Below are 20,782 nucleotides of genomic sequence, written 5' to 3'. Positions count from 1 at the left end.
CTCTCCTCCCCACATCTATCTTCACCACTCCCTTATCCAATAGTTACCTTCTCAGCAGCAACCACCATTACCATTCTCTCCCTCCCTCATCTCTGTTTTATTTGCTTTGCATCTAACATGTCTCTCCTGAAAACAACAAAGACGGAATAGAACTCCTACAACTTCTAAGGTTTTCCTCGGTATCAATACACACATGCTACTGGTTACTATGTGCAGAGGTTGTATCAAACAACTTGAGGAATTGAGATATTAGAAAGAACAACATGCAATTCAATAGATACTTCCCCTCAGGGATTCAATTCCCTTTTTTGTATGACCATTCCTTCATATTTTGGTAAACACAAATCACCTGTAATCAAAATAATACTTTGACTTTTGATTCCAATTGCAGGCATGTAAACATGCCCTGAACGAATTAAGTTTTAAATCATTATTCCCAATAATAGTTAATATTATAAGAAAATAAAAACAAAATTATGCCATAAAATTTTTACATAAGAACGTGAAATCAAGGGGAAAAACAATAATTTTTTTTTTTAATATAGGGTCTATTAGACGGGTTGGTAAATGATCCAATAACCACCATTATTTTTGTTTTTGGAGTAGTTCAAAACTACTATGATGGCTTTGTTACTTTATATATTTATTTCCTCTCATCATATTGCAGCAAAGACCTTGGGCATATTGGCAGGTCTGTTCCATCTTAGTGTACGTCCACCTCAACGCCTATACAAGGGATTACGTTTGGGAAATGTTGATATCGTCCTTTTTGTCATTTCCAGTAGTAAACAATCAACCTATTGATATTGGGAGAATTTTTTATCTTAGGGTAACTTTTATCCATTGAGGGATGGCCCTTCCACTCAGTACCCTTGGATCACTAAGGCCGACTTTCATCCCTAAATGGGTGGGTCTTGTATTCAAGCTTCCTTCTACCTTTGTTGAATATTTTAAGAGTATACTATAATGTAATATATATATATATATATATATATATATATATATATATATATATATATATGCGGCTGTTTGACGGGATGGGATTCAACCCAATAATCATACCTTTTGGAATGAAACAGTGCACCTTTTTTTTTCTATTGGCGAAAAGACATAATGCATCCCGTACATATGCATTTCTTTATGCCTCTTGTATCAGACATATACATTAGAAACATTGTTGCAATGTTCAGTTGTGTCTCATGATGAGAGGACACACCCAAAACCAAAAGATATGTGTAAAATGTGCAATTCTCTCTATATATATTGGTGACATTAGTAGAAAAGGATTCATTCAAAAATTTGTTGTATGCACAATTTCCTTGCTCTCTCTTCTCTCTCCATCACATTCATACAATTTCTTTCTAGTTATTTCTAAGGGAATATAATTCGGTTTTGCTAATCAAATATTTCATACTTTGTTGCATCCTTAAAGTGTTATTTGCCCCCACTCGAATGAGTTTGCTAAAGGGTTCTTGGCAAATCACTTCCAGGATACAACAAAGTATAGAATATTCAATTAGCAAAACCGAATTATATTCCCTTATAAATAACTAAAAAGAAATTGTATGAATGTGATGGAGAGAGAAGAAAGAGCAAGGAAATTGTGTATACAACAAATTTCTAACCGATCCTATTTGGACTTAGATTTTTTGTAGAAGTGATGGCTATTTATAGGGGTGTGACCGATCCTATTTGGAGAAATGGGGACCGGCCACTTATGGTGGTTTTTTACTCTAATTGCAAGATATTATGTCAAATAATATCTTGCAATCAATTAATTTTGGTAATTAATTCAAATTTGAAAAGGATAATTGGGAGTTACCTTGTGGGTGAGGATTTGATGAGGAGTTATGAGAGGGTTTAAAAGAAATGAAAACTAATGAAAATGTCTTAAAAACTTAGGCCTCGTTTGGCAGCTCGGACTGTACTGACTATTTCTGTCAGATAGGATAAATAGCCATCGGATAGTACTGACTAAATTAGTCGAGCGTTTGGTGCAGTATCGGACTAATCGTATTATTTATACTGTGTTTGGTATTATACCGGATAAGAGGAATCAAACTTAAAATAAAATTAAACTAAAAAAAAAAAAAAAAAACTGAAATCAGCTTTTTGTTCCTAGATGTCTCCGCACCCCCAAACTCCCTCCCTTTCTCTCCCTTCTTCTTCTTCCCCGACTGCATAATCCCAAATAATTGTTCCCCATATCTCTCCACCGCACCCCCTAAACTCCCTCCCTCTTTCTCCCTTCTTCTTTTTCCCCGACTGCAGAAGAATCCCAAATAAATTCAAACAACCAGTTGCAGCAGAATCCCAAATTGAAATCATTTGTCAGCCGCACCATGTTTCTTTGCAAGACCTAGTTGCAGGGGAGGACGGCGAGTAGGCGATGAGGAAGGCCACAAGGAGAAGGCGAAAGGTGACGGCGAGGGGTGACGGCAATGGCGAGAAGTGACGGCGAGGACGGCGAGGACGGCGATGGCGAGAGGTGACGGCGTGGACGACAATGGCGAGAGAAGGTGACGGGGAGGACGACGACCTGCTTAAATAATCCGAGCCTTTTGGTTGGTTTTATTAAGCAGGCGTATACCTGCTTAAATAAGCAGACCGGTTAGATTAATCTGGTGCTTATTTAGTACGAAGGGACGCCAAACACCCGGCTCGGTATAACTAATCCTATCCGATCTGCCAAACAGGGCCTTAGAGTTTTAACGATAAGGACAAAATAAAGGGTAAAGTGAATAGTACCATGATTGACTTTTTAGTGTAAAAATGTGGTTTTTCATTAAAGTGAACAGTATTTTGAGTTTTTCATTAAAGTTTCCTTAAAAGAATACCATTTTGATTACTTTTGACCTTGATTGAGCCGTTATTGCCCGCTGCTTGTGCGTGGAAGTTCCGGTGTGCTTCAAGGATAATTTTGTCTTTTCACCTAAAAGTCCGCATTTATATTTTCCTTGATTATTTTTTTACTTCACGTTATGCATTGGGAGGAAAAGAATGACAGCATCGAGAAGATGCATTGCGTTCGTGACCATGCATTACGTGATCGATGCATGCATTGCGTGTGATTAATAACAAGAGGGAGAATAAGCAAATCTCAATTATTATCAAACATTCTCAAATTATTCATTTCACCCAGCTGGCTACCATAATAATTCATGTTTTTTATTAGAGAACAAAAATGTTGCTAATTTCTGTAACAAATTAATCTTTATTCTGTAATCTGCTTTTAAGGGCAATTGAAATTTTGAAATACGAATTAAATCTTAATTTTTTTAGTGTTTACTTTATTAATTTTAGTATTAGAAAAATGAATAATCTGAACTGATATATAACATACAATTCTTGCCGTGTGACATGCAGACCGATTTATCATTTTTACATGATCATCTGATTTATAGGCGTGTTGAGTCTGACCAAGAACTCTTATATATGCATATGGATTGGGTTGAATTAGAATTAGCTTATTGGGCCGAATTAGCTATAACTTAAATTTTACCATTTGTGGCGATGGAGGGCATTCCTTGGTAGACTCCATTGTAAATTCGATGATCCGATTTTATTGTGTAATTTGACTCGTCTAATTTTATAGAATTTATGTCCAAGTAATTAACTTTGCTGCAGTAGGTGTTAACTCAACGATAATAGATTTTCTTCCATATTGGTGATAAACATTACCACTCTATTATATCGTTAGATAAATTTAATTTTATGATTTGTGTGGTGGAGGTTAGATTAAATCACTCATTGAAAGTAAATAATGCGGTATTAATTTTCACCTCCACTTAAAAGTAGGTGGTGATCAAATTTGTTGTCTATTATCTGCGCATAAAAGGGTCGCACTTCTAATTGCATCCGTATGTATTCCTTAAGCCTAGCTTATATAGGTACATAGAACTCTTTTGCTACATGAATAAAATGATAAATAAATAATAAAAAAGAGCATGCAACTTAAGCTAATGACACCCTTTCTACCACTCTTACAATCTTAACTCCGTCACTGCATAGATTCCAGCTAGCTCATCATACTATGGATCCATACTCAATTATTTGACATAAAATCTTCATACATTACAGTGCGTGTGTGCGCATGTGACTCATGCATGCCAATTGTTGCCAAAGCAGACGTATCACGTCCTGCATATTCCTCATGAGCATGTATGGGAGATTATATGGCATCACGATTATATAAAACACAGCTACCTAATTTTGTACGTAATAATGAAGCACTAAGTTAAACAGTGGCATTAACTAATTAATTAACCTGCCTGAGAAATATGGGTATCATGATATCATCCTATAAACGCCAACCAATGTGCATGCAAGTTCCTATGCAATCAATCGAGCCATCCATTTTATTAGTTAGCCGGTTAAAGGAGACCACATGTCGGCATGAAAAGTTTCAGTTGAAACCTGCATATTCAGCTCAACCATGAAGTTATTTGTCATTCTTTTTTCTTTATGGAAAATAAGGGAGTTTTAATGAAACACTTTTAACGAACAATCACATTTTGTACTTTTCCATGGTACTATTCACTACACTTTTATTTGTCATTTTTCATTAAAACTAAAGTGTTTTTTTTTTTTTTTACTTTTCGTTAGTTTTCCTAGGAATCCTTCAACTATTAGTTTTTAATTTTTAGTTTAAATACTTATTTAGTAAGTATTTTCATTTTTTTAGAAAAATCAAAATTAATTTAAATTTTAAAAACTCATGAAATTAGTATGAAAACTGAAAACAGTTACTCTACAAATTTTTAGTATTTACTTTTTAAGAACGAAATGGTTATCAAATGTACGACAAAATTAACTACGCGGCTGGTTGCAACATTATATATCAACGTAAACTAGGGAAATAGCCAACTGTTCTTTCTTTTGGTTTTTGCTGTCTTCTCGACTCTCGCCTCAATAATCGGTTAACATACTGTGCCTGATCCTGCTAGTTGATGAAAGATCGACTTCACCAGTACTTATTGCTGCTAGCTGTTTATATAGTTAGTCAATTAGTCGATGATACGTATGTCGATTTGCATTTACAAAAATATAAACTTTCGTGGTAAGAAACCTAACACCCAAACATGCATGCACCGATGCACGTAGGCTCGATCGAGATGATGTACTAGCTAGTTTGCATAGCTTATTTTTGGGTCCTTCCTTCGGCAACGGAAATTGAAAGTCAATAAGGTACCGTGCTTCGAATATAAATCATCAAAACAGTTGAAAGGGTTGCTACCCACCACTTGTTTAGGTCTGCTCCATAATATTTGCGATGATTTGAATCGATCACTTTAGAAATCATCAATAAAAGATCATTTTGCAGAAACTTACTCAAATTCAAAAGTTTTTAGTTATTTAACTAGGACAACATACACAAATGAGGATCCTCTCGGGATCTTCTCTGTGAGGATCACGAGAATTCTCAAATTGTATCCGTTGTATATCGTGCGATCAGTTTTTGCTAGTTATTGTGTATATTTAATTTTAAATAAAAATATTTAAAATAATTTATGGCCGCACGATGTACAATGAATGGACACGATTTGAGGATCCCAATGATCCTCACAAAGAGGATCTGGAGAGGATCCTCATTCAACATATACATACAAAAAGAACGTTGTCCCTAAAAAATAAAATGTTAACTGCAATAATCAAAGGGCTAATTAATTTCTAATTTGAATGAATTTTGTGGAGGATGATCTTTAATTGATGACCTAAAAATAACGGATCAAATCATGAGATTAAATTATGAAACATTCTAAACGAGTTATTATCATCGTATTAACTTTCTAATTAGTTACCGCTTAAGTACTATTGCAAGTCTGCAAATTTTAGCATCGTTGTTATGTAGTAGATTTAAAATTAAGAGTTAATTGGAGCTAAATGTGACAGATACACCAACGACCAAGCAATCATTCATAAGATTTCCCCTACTTGGAACCAATTGCGTGATATTTTAGTGTAGTTAAAACTTGGAACTAATGACTTTAGGAAATGCAGTGTATTTGTCCTCCATCAGTCGTTTCATAGCATTGTTAAAATACAAGGGATGGAAATATTTACAATTTCTGGATTAGGTTAATAGGAAGTAGGGTCCCACAAGAGATACGGTCAAATGGGTTTGGAGCGAGGCTTGGGCCGGTCAACGCGGAGCAGAGCGAAGCCCAACGATTCCGATTGACGTATCATTTTGTTGTTTTCGGCAGAGACCAAGATCACGCGCCCAGTCTCCCACGCTCCGTGGTGACCCACCATCCTTCAGTTTGCCAGTGTCCGTGTCTTACAGAGCGCGTGGTTTATGGGAGGAGGTTGTCGCAGGTTCAGGAAGCACATCCCGCAATTCGTGTGCTTCTCTTTTTTTGTTTTTCCAACCTCTCTTCTTTTTGTTTTGTTTGTTTTGGGTTTCTATTGGTCTTCCACTGTAATTTCCAACAGAATTCTCTCCGGATCATTTTGTTGAGATCTTAGAGATTTGTAAATTCTATCTATTTATTATATATCGTATGATCAATTTTTGTTAAGTACTATTTGTGTTTAATTTTAAATAAAAATATTAAAAATAATTTATTATCATATGATGTACAATAATCAGCCATGATTCACTGATCTCCGGAATTTTCACAAAGAGGATCCGGATTAAGTTTTTTTTTTTTTTTTAACACATGATATTTTTACACTAAGAGAGTGGAAGAGTGGGGTAAGTCTCACAACGGGTTAGCAATAATGTGGTTAAAATTTGTCTTTGATAAGAATCGAACCTAAGATCTCTCACTTACAAGTGATGAGGAATATCGGTAGACCATAATATTAAAGTTAATTAGAGTCTTAAATTAGAGATATTATCATTTGAAGAAAAAAAGGCAAAATTTAATTTGTGCAGTACTACATTACTGGCCATAATTTTATTTTGTGATATAAGAATAAATTGTTTTTTCACTTTCTTTTTGTCAACAAATAGAATTTGTTAATAAATAATTAGAAATATAGAAATAATCGGTCTGAATTTAATTTTTATGCAGTATTTTAATAATGGTGTGAATTTAACACCAAGTGAATCTTATATATTAATAGTAGACTTTGTTAGTTTTTATTATTTTCTTAATTTTAGTTCTTATTTAGTGTATAAAATCACAGCATTGCAATCAGATTTTGATCCAATGTAGAAGGTCTAAGCTACACAAAAATTCTTTGTTGCGAATATAAGTTATATAATTGTTGTGTGGCCTAGGTTATTGTCGTGCCAACCGAATTGCCAACCGTGCCATACCGATTTTGTGCCAAATTTTTTGTACCAATCGGTAATGGTACGGTATTGGTAATGGATACCATTATCACAGTATTACCGTACCATACCGAAAATACAATATAATATATAATTTAGAAACTATATAATAGATAATTATATAACACATATTTATAATATTCCAATAATTTGAAAATAAAACCCTACTTATATTAGTATTGTTGTTGGCGACTTTGATCGCTTGAAATTGTGGAAATCAAACACAAAAGAGTTCCTAATTCTTTCACAAATAGCCAAAATATCTTTGTAACCCCCACTTCTACTTTTGCTAGTGAAAATGCATTTAGCCTAGGGAGGAGGGTTGTGGACCCTTTAGGGTATCCTTGACTCCTAAAATTATGAAGGCACTAGTGCGTACTAGTGGTTGGCTTAGGGCAGATGAATAAACTTCTACAAGGAACCAACGGAAGATATGCTTCAATTTTACAAGGAAATGAAAGAAGAGAAAACAAGAAAGATATGCTTTAATTTTGTTAGTAAATTTGTTATTAAATGGTTTTCAACTTTAATTATTCTTGCTACTAATTAATATGTTTTCTTTGTTTGTAATGTAGGCTTGACACAAACTCAATCTTCTACAAGTTCAATGCCTCTTCCACAAGCTTCAACATTTTAAGCTTGAATAATCGATCAATGAATTCTCCTTTTTGAAGTTTACTTCCAATTTTCATTTGGTTTGAAACTTTAATTTATATTTGGATTGTTAACTTCTATTTGTTTTGATTCGTAACTTCTATTTGGATTGTAAGCTTAATTTTCATGATGAATCTTGATGCATCATTTGAATTATTATGTGTGTGAATTGTGAATGATGAATAATAGATGAATTTAATCTATAATGTATGAGATAAAGGTACAAAAAAAAAAGTTTTGCCGTCGAATTGGGTTAAAAAAACAAAAACAGATTTTGTCCCAAAACAAAATGGCAATTACCATTGCCATACCATGCCAACCGAACTTTTAGCAATACCGCACTTCGGTATACTAAAAGTTTGGTACGGTAATGGTAATAGATTTTACCAAACCGAAAGTTTGATATAGTAATTGGTACAAGGGGTTTGGTACGGTAACCGTACCGAACCCACCCCTAATTGTACTTGGTTACTCACAGCCAAGTTCGATCTCCTCCTCAAATTAGGGAGTTTTGTCAAAAAAAAAAAAAAAAACACAAACAAACAAACAAACAAAGACATGGTCAAATATTAGTATTTGGGACAAAAGTTGAAAATTGTTGAATGTCAAAACATTTAAATCCATTTTCAGTCATTAATGTCAAAACATTTTCTTATTTGTTACATCTTTAAGCTAAGCTTGTCCTACTATCTCGAAAGTAAAACTCTTTGTCATCATACAGTTTATCATCAATTCTAATGCCAACAAATAAAAAATTAGGTAAAAAACATGAACTGACAGAGTCCATTAAAAATTCAATTTTTGAGAAAGTCTTGTTAGTATTTCTCTCTGAGGTAATAACTTGGGAAACAAAGGTATAGTTAGTCCCAGTAGAGAAAAACTTTCCTAGTATAGAAAAGTCTTGGAATTTTTTAGTAAATTATAGCAATGGTCCCGCAACTTTAATCAAATTGGAGCAATGGTCCCTCAACTAAAAATTCATTACCATTGGTCCCTCAACTTATCAAAATGTGTAGCTACGGTCATTTTCATCAATTTCGTCAAAACTTTGTCAAAATAAGTTATATTGGAATAACCATTTATAATTAGGGTCTCTCAACTCATCAAAGTGTGTAATTATGGTCATTTTTGTCGACTGTGTCAAAACAAGTTATGTTGGAATGACCATTGTTACAATTGAGTTAAACTTGAGAGACCATTTCTCTAGTTGAATTAAAGTTGAGAGACCAATGGTAATGAATTTTTAGTTGAGGAACCATATCTGCACATTTTGATGAGTTGAGGGACCAATGATGATGAATTTTTAATTAAGGGATCATTGCTCTAATTAAGTTAAAATTAAGCAACCATAATTACAATTTACTCTAGAATTTTGTTTGTTAATTATAAAACTGGGTGCGCTCCTTCCCCCGCTATTCGTGCGTTTCCCTTTCTTTATGAGAAACGATGCACCGACTCACTGCCATCGCACGTGCGCACGTGAGACCTTAATCTCCCTCCCTTATTCTCTCTCTATGATTTGTTTAATTATTATTTCATAGTTACGTATAAGCAGATGAGCACCATTTTCCTACAAGAGCACCATCTTGTTTGAAAAGACAATATTGCCCCATGTGTTCTAATGTAATCATCTTGGATAAATTATTTTAGAATTTAAGACGGTGTAGTCAAACTCGCAAAAGACTTTAAAATCATAGTGTAGTCAATTAAAAGATTTTAAAGGATTTTAGAATCTATTCAAATTTAGGTGTAGTAAATTAAAAGATTTTAAAGGATTTTAAAATTCATCCAAATCCACCCCCTCCCCCCGGTAAAACATACTAATTTTAGGGAGTTATACATTAGCACTTCGAACAAATCATCATGTAATATTGAATTTTATAAAAATGCAAAGTTAAATTTACAAAGAAAACAATTTAAGTTGACATTTTTGAAGTGTTAATGACAAATAATAGTTGTATTCACCCCAATTTACCTCTTGTTAATAATGTAATTGTTCAAATTTCATAATCCGAATTGTTCAATTATTTAAACCAGTTAAGGATCATACCTATAAAAATTAAAAAAAACTTTTGAATTAGACATTGTTTAGTTATTTAATATGTTAAATAAATAAAAGGTTCATCATGACTATGTTACTTGGTCTTTACGCCATTGATTTGTTCCATGTATTTAGATGACCAATCGGATCTCAAATTTAAATGATTATGTAAAAATGATCTTTAAATGAAGATTAGAAAATTGAACAATTTTGATTAAAATGTTATTTTATTCGCAACGTAAGATGAATTTGGGGTGAATGCAAGTATCATCTGCTAATAACAAACATCCTCTGTCACTTAGTACTACGGTCTAGTAGTATTTTTCTTCACTTGTAAGTAAAAGATCTTAGGTTTGATTCTCGCCAAAGACAAATTTGAATCACATTATTGTCATCACATTGTGAGGCTAAGCCCGTCCCCCCCTTACAATATTGTTTGCTAAAAATAATAATAATAATAATAACAAACATCCTCTACTTATTAGAGTTTTGTTTTTATAAAATTGAAGGGCAAATTAGAAGTTGCGATCACCTTAGTTATGAAGCAAGGTAAGGCAATAACAAGAGGAAGAGTGCTCAAATGATAAAAGCCATCTTTATACTTCGAACCCTACAATATTATTATGATTAGACTACGTTTATGTCCTTGAAACTGACATAACAACAATATTATATTGTCTTAAAATATTAATCCAAATCTAACCATCAGTATCCACCTTACGCCTTTGACTGGTAAAGATTCTGTGCCATCCCAATTGTTTTACTTATCTTTCATTTTTTGATATTCTAGATTTAAGTAAGGTTAAGTAGGTAACATTGCGAAGAAAAATATTTTTTTAGAGAAATGCTAAAGAGAGTCTCTCAAATATGAACTTTTTTATGAATTAATTAAATTTAATTTTCATATCTACATTATAAAATATTGCGTAAAAAACATGAACTGGTAGATAGTCTCATTTTTTAGAGAATTCTTTTAGAATTTCTCTTCTTCTTTTTTATATTTATATGAACGTTGTTGCCTTATTCCTTAACGCTTAAGATTTTGGTGTGGAATTGTCTAATATGGTATCACAATGTAAGTTTTAGGAATATCATAAGTTTATCTCTCCATTCTGTACCACTACTTATTTATTAACATGCACAACAAAACTGAATCTATATTGACTCAACCCTCCTCGTACACGGGATGAAAGTAGATGATGATGTTATACATGTTATCAATACAACCGTGAACGATGCACAATGGTGTAGGTGATTGTGATACCTATACTAGGAATTAGACACTTTGAATTTAATTCGTATTACACTGCTGTCACAATGGTATGAGTTTGATGCAGATGAGTTGTATATATTAAATGTGAAACCCATCGACTTTTCAATACATTGAACTCAAATAAAAGAAGCACTCTCATAGCATTCAGAATTTCCGGCCTGCCGTAGGATTTTGACTATTATATTATTAGAATCACACTCTTTTTTCCAATCTATTTTGGAACGCCTAATGTCTATGTAACTAATTGTGCAATGTATACTTATTCAACAAGCAAGAGATAAGGAGAAAACTTTGGTGACTTTGTCCTATTTATGTCCAAATGCATTTGCTAATTGGTAATTGGCAAAGTCCAGCTTCAAAGCACGTTTATATAGGTGCCAAATTTCTGTTACTATTAATCACTATTAGTGACTTGAACATGAAACTTTTCCCAAACACAAAGTTCAATTATACTACTAATCATTCAAATTCACCGTTATTTAATGCTTAATCAGTGGCTTAAAGTGAAAAATTGCATCGTACCACAACCAATTTATGATGTCTTTTACTTTTACCACTCAAAAAATTAACCTTTTTCTTCCTTCCCTTTTGCCTTTTCCTTTGTTGTCTTAATTTCTACCACACAATTAATCATATGCCTATAATTTTCATTTAATACAAAAAGTTTGATCTGATGCATGCTGAAATATAGTTGGCTATTGCCACGTCATCTAAATAGTAAAAATTGTTGGAAAAATGGGTTTGGTGGGAAAAGCCTAGCTATTTGACTGATTCGTTCTAAAAGAATCTGTCACGTAACTAGGCCAAATTTAAGAGCTTTTCAACGTATCTGAAATACGTTTTTGTGATTTTATTATTTTGCTCAAAATTATGATATATAATTTTTTTATTAATATATTTTTAAAATGAAATATATCAATTTTGTTGTACAAAGGATTCAGTCGTGCAACTAATGAACAGGCTCAATGGTGGTAATTGTCCTTTAAATTTTTGTTACGTGTTAAAAAGTTATTTCTCAATAAATGTTTGTCATATATAATCAATGGTTAAAGGAGAATTTTTGTATTTATTACTAAAACGTAAAATGATACAAAATGTGATTTGCGTTTCTAATACCTTTATTAGTCATCAAACAGAAAGGAATCCAAGTGAAATGATAAAAAACGTGATTTTGTGTTTTCGGTATCCAAATTTGTCGCCAAAATCAAGAGGAATCCAACACCTAAACTAACAGACAATCCTAAGAAAAGGGTAGAATGGTAATTCGCTATGAAAATCACAGTCGCACAACCCTTCTTTTACTTTTCCCACGCGCGGTACCCCCTCGCTCTCTCTCTCAGTGTTCGGCTTTGCAAGAGAGGAGAGAGGATAAAAGCTGATCCCCGCAGTGTTTTTCCAGTGCCTAAATACTTGCAACTCCCAAAACCCCCCACTTTTTACTCCCCCCCCCCCACCCTGCTTTTTTAACCCAACCCTTCAAGAAAACCCAAACCTGACTACTTGGGACAAACAAAGCAGGAATAGTAAACAAAGACAAAGTTGCTGAACGAAATATCGAAAATCAAAGAAAGAGAGAGAGAGAGAGATGGATAAAGGGTGTGCCTTTGTGCCTTGTGGTGGTTAAGCAGTATGCAGGTGCCAAAGAAGATAGAAAATTTGAGTTGAGTTTAGCAGAGAAGTAGGCTGAGGTAGCTAGTGGCAGTGTTTTCAGGCAGAAGTAGATAGATATAGAGAGAGAGAAGGGAGAAGAAAAGGAAAAGTGGTAGAGAGAGAGAGAGATAAAGAGAGAAGATTATGGTGGGCTCAGGAGCAACAGATAGGAGCAAAGAGGCTGTTGGGATGATGGCCCTTCATGAGGCCCTCAGAACCGTCTGTCTCAACACTGACTGGACTTACTCTGTCTTCTGGACTATCCGTCCCCGCCCGTATGCACCGCTCTCTCTCTCTCTCTCTCTCTCTCTCTCTCTCTACTTTCTCTCTCTATCTACCCTTGATCTGTGTTGAACTTTGGATACTTTGATTTTTAGATGGTTTCCTTTTCTGGGTTTAATTCATTTTTTGTTATTATTTTGTTGCAGGAGAGTTAGAGGTGGTAATGGTTGCAAGGTTGGGGATGACAATGGCAGCTTGTAAGTATAATTAGCTCTTTAATTCAATTTTTGCTCTGTTTTCTCTCTGTTTTTACAAATGGGTTTTTGGTAATTTTGGGATTTTGGTGTTGTTTGAATTAGTAAAATTTTCAAGTTGTGAAAAATTTATGTAATTTTTTTGTTGCTTTTTTGTGAAATTTGGTGAAGGATGTTGATGTGGGAAGATGGGTTTTGTCGAGCGAGAGTTTCATCAGATTGTCTGGAAGAAATTGATGGAGAAGATCCTGTCAGAAAGGCCTTCAGCAAAATGTCCATTCAGCTGTATAATTACGGAGAAGGGTGGGTACTTGGTATGTCTTTTTATGTTGTTGTTCTCTCTCTCCTCCCTCCCTCTCTCTCTCTCTCTAAACAATCTTGCAGGACATGAAATTGTATGGAGTTTCCAGACATGGGTCTAATCCAAGTGGGCTAGACCCAACTTCGAATCTCCTTCCCCGTAGAAATTTAGTAAATTTATTTTTTCGTTTGTTAAAATATTATGGGAAATAAGTTGTGTGAATGTGTGCTCCCATTGATTGCACTAATTTAAACAGGTTGATGGGGAAGGTGGCATCTGATAAGTGCCACAAATGGGTCTTCAAAGAACCCACAGAGTGTGAACCAAACATCTCCAACTACTGGCAAAGTTCATTTGATGCTGTATGTAATCAAACCCACATGTTTCTTCTTGCTTATTTATCAATAGCGCTTGTAGCTCACGCAGTTAAGAGTATTCAACCGAGTCGCGGGTCGGAATTATTGATGATTGATATGGTAACCTTTCCTTTTTTGGTGCTATTTATTGCAGCTTCCTCCTGAATGGACTGATCAGTTTGAGTCAGGCATTCAGGTCAGAACAGAAAAATAGTTACTGTTTTACTGTTATTGGTCTCATCATTTTTTGAAGTTACAGTTAAATTTTTCCCTAGTTGTTTGTTGTTCTTAGTTTTTAAACAGTGAATTTAATTTTCACCAGACAATTGCTGTAATTCAAGCTGGTCACGGGCTTCTGCAGTTGGGCTCCTGCAAGATTGTGAGATTATATATTCTTTTCACTTCGATATAATTTTGATTTTTATGTTATTAATTTGTAAATTAATAAAAGGGTATGAACAATGTGTTACCAGATTCCTGAAGACCTGCATTTTGTGCTAAGAATGAGGCATACATTTGAATCTCTAGGCTACCAATCTGGTTTCTACCTCTCCCAACTCTTTTCATCAAACCGAAACAACTCTGGATCATCGGTGCTGCCCTCAAAGCAGTCCCCAATGCCAATCCGCCCTTCTCCACCTCTCTTCAATTGGGCTCAAAGGCCTCTTCCATCTGCAGCAACCATGCAGCTTCCTTCACCCAATTTCCAAAACTCTGCTGCTAGACTAGGGTACAATCCTCAAGCTGGTAAAGACGAGACACACATGTTTTTGCTGCCTCATTCGGCCGAAACACAAATGGGAGGAGACATGATGAGAGGCGGAGGAGGAGGAGGAGAGCATGAAGGTGACATCAAATGGCCTAATGGATTGTCCTTCTTCAATGCACTCACGGGGCGGTCTGATGATGCAAAGCTTTTGTTCAATCCGGAGAGCTTGGCAAACAAAGGCGGGGACGAAAATCATCACCACAACAACCCGAATGCAAATTCAGACCACAATGAGTTTTTGAGCTTGGACTGCCATCCGGATAGTAGCATAAGGAAGCACATGGAAAACAAGTACAAGAGGAGCTTTACTTTGCCTGCAAGGATGGCTTCGTCGTCTTCGAATTCGGTTGATCACCATCAGCACCAACCTGTCGGGTATGGAAACGCAGAAGCTGGTATGTACTCAGATGTCATGGAGACATTCTTGGAGTGAAACGGGGAGGGCTGTATTAAAGAGAGGAACGATGGGGAAGAGTTGTATGTCGGCAAAGCCTTCGAGCTCCTTTGCTGCTTATACTTCTGTGCTTTTATTTCATGCTCTTAGCTCTTTATATCTTTTGTTTTTTTTAATGGTTTTTTTTGGTCCAATCAGTTAGTGAGACTTAATTAGTGAAAATTTGCATGTAGTTCATCCCATGAAGAGTTTTCCTCAATTTTTATTTTGTCTTCTAATTGTCACCATGGAATCTTAAATTAAAAGAAAAACTAATGAAAATAGCTTGAAAACTTTGAGTTTTAACGATAATGACAAAATAAAGGTTAAAATGAATAATATCATGATTGACTTTTTAGTGTAAAAATATGGTATTTCGTTAAAGTGAACAATACCAGGAGCTTTTCGTTAAAGTTCCTTAAATTAAAAGTAAGCCTCAAGAAAATCAACACATTGCATCCTTTTGCGTAACTAAGTTGATTAGAACATTGTGCCTCCGCCTTTACAATGATACTATTCTGTTAGTTTCTGGACCTTAGGTCGGTAGAAAAAATAACCTCACACCTAGTGCGTGAGCTAAAATTTAAATAATAAATAAATAATAAGGAGTTTTAACGAAAAGCCCACGGTACTGTTTACTTTAATGAAAAACCATATTTTTACACTATAAAGTCAACTTTGTACTATTCACTTTACCCTTTATTTTGTCCTTATCATTAAAACTCAAAGTTTTCAAATCATTTTCATTAGTTTTCCTTAAATAAAAACTAAAAAGAAACTAAAACAAGGTGAAAATTAAAATTATTTTAAAAAAAATAATCAAGAATTTTTTTTACAAGGCTAAAAATAAAAGTAAAAACAAATAAATTTTCTATCCTCACAACTAATCCAATCTCATCCCACCTACCCTCTCAATTGTTTAATTCACAAATATGCATAATAATAGAGGGATGAGCATCAACAACTCAATAAGGACATAACCTTACCATAATAAACTGGCAATACTAAATGAAGTATCATGGCATCACGCAATCAAATATCAAATATAATCAATAACAATGCATGAATGCAATGCAAAGAACCTTAACTATACCCGTAAATCCCTATAACTAAACACCTCGAACTCGTACATCTCATTATGTACTTATACAACTTGATCCCCAGTAACTATTATATAAAACTAACCACCGTAACTCAATCACTCAAAATTTTCCTTTGTTAGTCATCTTGCCTAAACTCGTCGTTGCAAGTCTCGAATTATCCTAAAAAAAATTGTTCATTAATTGTAGGCTCGCCCAAGACGTGGTACATACTGTGGATGCAAATTTCTTCCTCCTTGATTTTGGACAAAATTGCACCTATAAAACAATTAACACCTTAGGGTCAAGGCCAAGAGCCTCACGTGCCCACGATGAATTGGGGGGACTTTAACCGAAGAACCTCCGATGCCAAAGTTAGAATTTAGAGAGAAAAGTGTTTGGAGAGTATTGAGAATTTTGCAAGTGTGTTGGAATGATCTTTTGGTGAAAATGGGAGCCTATTTATAGGGATAGGGTGTAACTTATGGTTTAATGTGTGATTTAATGGATTAATTAGGCAATTAATCCATTAATTGGTTAGTCAACACATTTTTGGAATAAATATTTTGGGGGTTATGTAATTTATATGGGATGTTTTGAAGGTTATGAAATAATTACCTTGTGGAAAATATAGGATGAGGATGGATGAAATAACTTTGAATTTGTTACCTATTTTGAGCACTTTTGATTTGGTTGAAGAATGATTGCCAACTGCTCGCGCGTAGGAATCCCGTTGTACCTCAAGGGTATTTTTGTCATCTTTTGTCCAAAAATCCACGTGTCGCCTTGTGATTATTTTTGGCTCCACACATACTAAGACCTTGGCTAACTACAGAAAAGATCTTACCATTACCCTCATTTCCTTAATTCATTTCTCAACACCGAAAGCTCCAACCGCATGACACATCATGAATGATTCACAAATGATTTCATTTCTTATTTCACCAACGAACAATATTCCAAATGGTAACACAATAATCGATAACCAATAAGCATCCAACCAGACTGATCAACCAAAACGATCAACATATAATATAGCATTCACAAAATTTAGTGAAATCAATTTCCATAAAGTTTGTTGTATTTCCCTTACCTAAATTATAAAACAAAAGCATAGCTCGAACTCACTGACTACCATAATGATCAACTCCTATTTACAAGTACAAGCCATCACAAAAGGGCACGACACCCACTCTAATCCTGGTCAAATAACTTGGTATTACTAATTGAATCAATCAATTCAAATATTCATTTGGTTGCTTAGACCAAAAAAAAAAAAAAAAAAAAAACAAGTCATTTGGTTGATCTAAAATAACGTGGTTACAAGAAACGTTTTGAATATATTTATATTTGGAAAATAAATGAACACATACATGCCTATTTATACTTCAAAAAATAATTAATTGTATTGGGATACATAAATTACAAAATAAAATGACATATAGTGTTGAGCAAAAATTGTTATTTTTGTTGTTCAACATATAGATTATAAAGTATTAGAACATACTGAAAACATGGAGAATAAGGATATAAGTGATTGTTCATCCACGTAGTTAACAAGTCTCTTACATTTTTTTTGAAAAAGATAAAATGCAAAAAGAAAGTTAACGATGTTCTAAGTGAGAGTCACAACCTAGGCAGGTGTCTAGATGGATGCCTAAACATGTCTAGGTGTCATTTCTTAATTTTCAAATGCATAAGGATTCATCGGAGCGGTAGTCAGCTGCCTAGCGCCTATCCGACACTAGGCGGGAATTTGAATCTATATCTCACTTTATATAATACCAGTACACTTAAGCTTATATAGTTGTATATAAGCTTTATCAATTGGTCTGTAATTGGAACGGTGAAAATATGTACATATCACCAACTCCAACCAGATGCTGTACTTGATATAGTTGAAACTATGAATATCAGACATGTACAAACATTTGATAGCGTAAAAGCCGGCTTGGTTTAGTTATAGAATGTAAACATGAAGGCATGACTACACATTACTAAAAAGAGTAAACTGCCGATTTGCCCCCTGAACTATTACCCAACTTTCGATTTGCCCCCTGAACTTTTTAATTGGAAAATTAAGGACTTAAACTAATTTTTTTGGCCGATTTGCCCCCTGCTGTTAATTTTTCATTCATTCCATCCAAATTTCTGTTAAATTGAAGCATATGCACAACATGTGTAGGTAGTTCGGTCGCTTCATTCTTTAAAATAATTGAAAACCTTAGATTTCTAAAATATAAACCTATGCAAATATGTGTGATTCTATAGTTTTTCTGTCTGAATGTCTAGTGAAATGACGCTTTTGTCCACAAATGAGAGTTACGTGGTTTGCACATGATAAGAGTTAACGTTAATTTGGATGAAATCTAAGAAAAACTAATGGTAGGGGGGAAATCGGCCAAAAAAATTAGTTTAAGTCCTTAATTTTCCAATCAAAAAGTTCAGGGGGCAAATCGAAAGTTGGGTGATAGTTCAAGGGGCAAATCGGCAGTTTACTCTTACTAAAAAATCAATTCCATCCATTAAACAAATTACTTTTCTACGTAAGAGTAATCTAGCAAATGTACGTTTTCTTAAAATGAATTTGCGGGAACAATTTATAGCAGAGTTTTCCTCCGTCCCCTTTTCCGTTAACCTTCCTCTATGCCTTCGAGTAATAGAGTGTGTTCTTAGTTTCAGTTTCTCATCCTAGCAATGAACAGGAAGAATCAGTGAGATCAGTGTTTCAACTATATGATAAGAAAACGAAATTTAGAAGGGAAGCAACCCAGAAACTGATGAGATGACAGCCTTGACTTGGTTGAGTGAATTGTTCTGATATAGGTCGATTTACCTATCCACTGTGATTCACAACTTATTTGTACAGATGCTTAAATAATTGGGAAATATAAAAAAATAAGACCTTTTATTAATTTTGGGACAGAAAGATGATTTTTTTAATATGCACACGAAATGCACAACAATCGAACAAAAATACAATTTTTTCTACACCTTAAAATGACCAAATTGCCCTGGTATATAAATGGATTATTTCCTCCAATCTTTTAATTTTTTCTCTCTCTACTCTCTCTCTCTCTCTCCCTCTCTCTAAAATTAGTAGTTATTGGACGTTCTTAGATTAGTGAAAGATAATGGAAAGCCAAGTTGGAAGATTTGATTTATTTAGAGATTGTTTGTGTTTGTTGATTGACTCTTTTGGGAAATGAACACATTTCTATGCTTGCAATTGTAGATTGGGGATTTCTTCCTCAAATCATCGTCTTCTTCCCCAAATTTGAAAACCCAGTTGGAAGATTTGATTTATTTGGAGATTGTTTGTGTTTGCTGATTGGCCATTTTGGGAAATGAACACATTTATGTGCTTATAGTTGCAGATTTGGGATTTCTTCCTCAAATCATCATCTTCTTCCCCAAATTCGAAATCCCATTCAAAACCCATCTAGGTCAAAACCAATATGCAGTCCAAAAAATTTTCATATGTTGAAGAAAATCCATTATGAAAAACTAAAGACACCATTTTTTTTGCTGCAATCTCTCTCTCTCTCTCTCTCTCTCTCTCTCTCTCCCCTCTGCCGATGAACGCCTTCTCCTTCTAAGTTGGAAGAAAATCCCAAATTTGTTATTTGTATCAATACGTGCCACGAAGTCGATTTTGTTGTGGACATGCATCGTGCAATTAACGGCGTTGGGGGATATGTGGGGGTCTAGATTTTAGAAATACCTTAGAGATTTGTAGTTTATAAATCTTTGACATGAACCTAGATTCTGGAAATCCCATGAAGAATCATCTATTTCCAGTGACATGCACATGATATGCTCATAGATCTGAGTCAACAAAAAAATCTAGAACTCACAGCTCTCTCTTTGCAATTAGAAAAATGACATCATGACGTCACTACCATAAACACTATATTCACACCATCTGCACATTATATGAACAGTACATGCACATGATATGCACAGAACTGGAGATTGAGCAACGAGTTGGTTTTCAAATTAATAAGAAACTTGAACGACAATCTATTAGTATAGTGGATACAATTAAAACATAATTGTTATGTATATAAGGTTATAGTGGCAGTTTGAAAAGTCTTTTACATATATCAACTACCGCTTAACTGTGCACATGAAAAACATGAACACGTATGACCCTTAACATCCTCTAAGTTTTTTCTTAATTTTGTTTTTTGCTGAGGCCAACTAGGTTGTGATCATACTCGCTAAATTCCGAGGCCTAACATAGGTGCATTATGAACATTCCCGCTTCTCATATTAAGTTGTAATCATGCACACCACATGCACATTACGGAAAAAATTTTCACAAATTTATGTAATTGAACACTTGAACCATAAATTGTTCCATCCCAGTTTTGTAGCACGTCAAAAAGTAAATTTTATTCCACAACCCATAGGCCCTAACATGAAACACAAACCCTAATTTAACTTCTAAGTATTAATTCATATT

General features: G+C 34.3%; 1 protein-coding gene across 2 annotated transcripts; it reads left to right on the top strand.

The window, feature by feature from the left end:
- Nucleotides 1-12,674: 12,674 nt before the first annotated feature.
- On the top strand, nt 12,675-15,455 carry LOC126591629 (protein RICE SALT SENSITIVE 3-like). 2 transcript variants are annotated; one of them, XM_050257405.1, is made up of 7 exons: nt 12,675-13,175; nt 13,329-13,379; nt 13,548-13,679; nt 13,934-14,039; nt 14,188-14,229; nt 14,356-14,412; nt 14,507-15,455. In XM_050257405.1, exons 1-7 carry the CDS (start codon nt 13,045-13,047, stop codon nt 15,233-15,235), a joined length of 1,248 nt encoding a protein of 415 aa, XP_050113362.1. In that variant the 5' UTR covers nt 12,675-13,044; the 3' UTR covers nt 15,236-15,455. The 2 variants fall into 2 exon arrangements, with proteins under 2 accessions (XP_050113362.1, XP_050113363.1); XM_050257406.1 differs by lacking the exon at nt 12,675-13,175 and having other exon boundaries at nt 13,363-13,379; nt 13,548-13,690.
- Nucleotides 15,456-20,782: the final 5,327 nt, after the last annotated feature.

This window comes from Malus sylvestris, chromosome 11 (genome assembly GCF_916048215.2).
Source record: "Malus sylvestris chromosome 11, drMalSylv7.2, whole genome shotgun sequence".
Taxonomy (NCBI): Eukaryota; Viridiplantae; Streptophyta; class Magnoliopsida; order Rosales; family Rosaceae; genus Malus; species Malus sylvestris.
Note: the sequence above shows the minus strand (reverse complement) of the source record. Positions and strands in the feature narration are given on the sequence as shown.

Bases quoted from the DNA above. Each gene is read 5' to 3' on its own strand.
- LOC126591629 (XM_050257405.1), top strand. From the start codon at position 13,045: ATGGTGGGCTCAGGAGCAACAGATAGGAGCAAAGAGGCTGTTGGGATG. The intron at 13,380-13,547 runs GTAAGTATAATT...AATTTGGTGAAG, and splicing joins GGGGATGACAATGGCAGCTT to GATGTTGATGTGGGAAGATG. The intron at 14,413-14,506 runs GTGAGATTATAT...ATGTGTTACCAG, and splicing joins AGTTGGGCTCCTGCAAGATT to ATTCCTGAAGACCTGCATTT.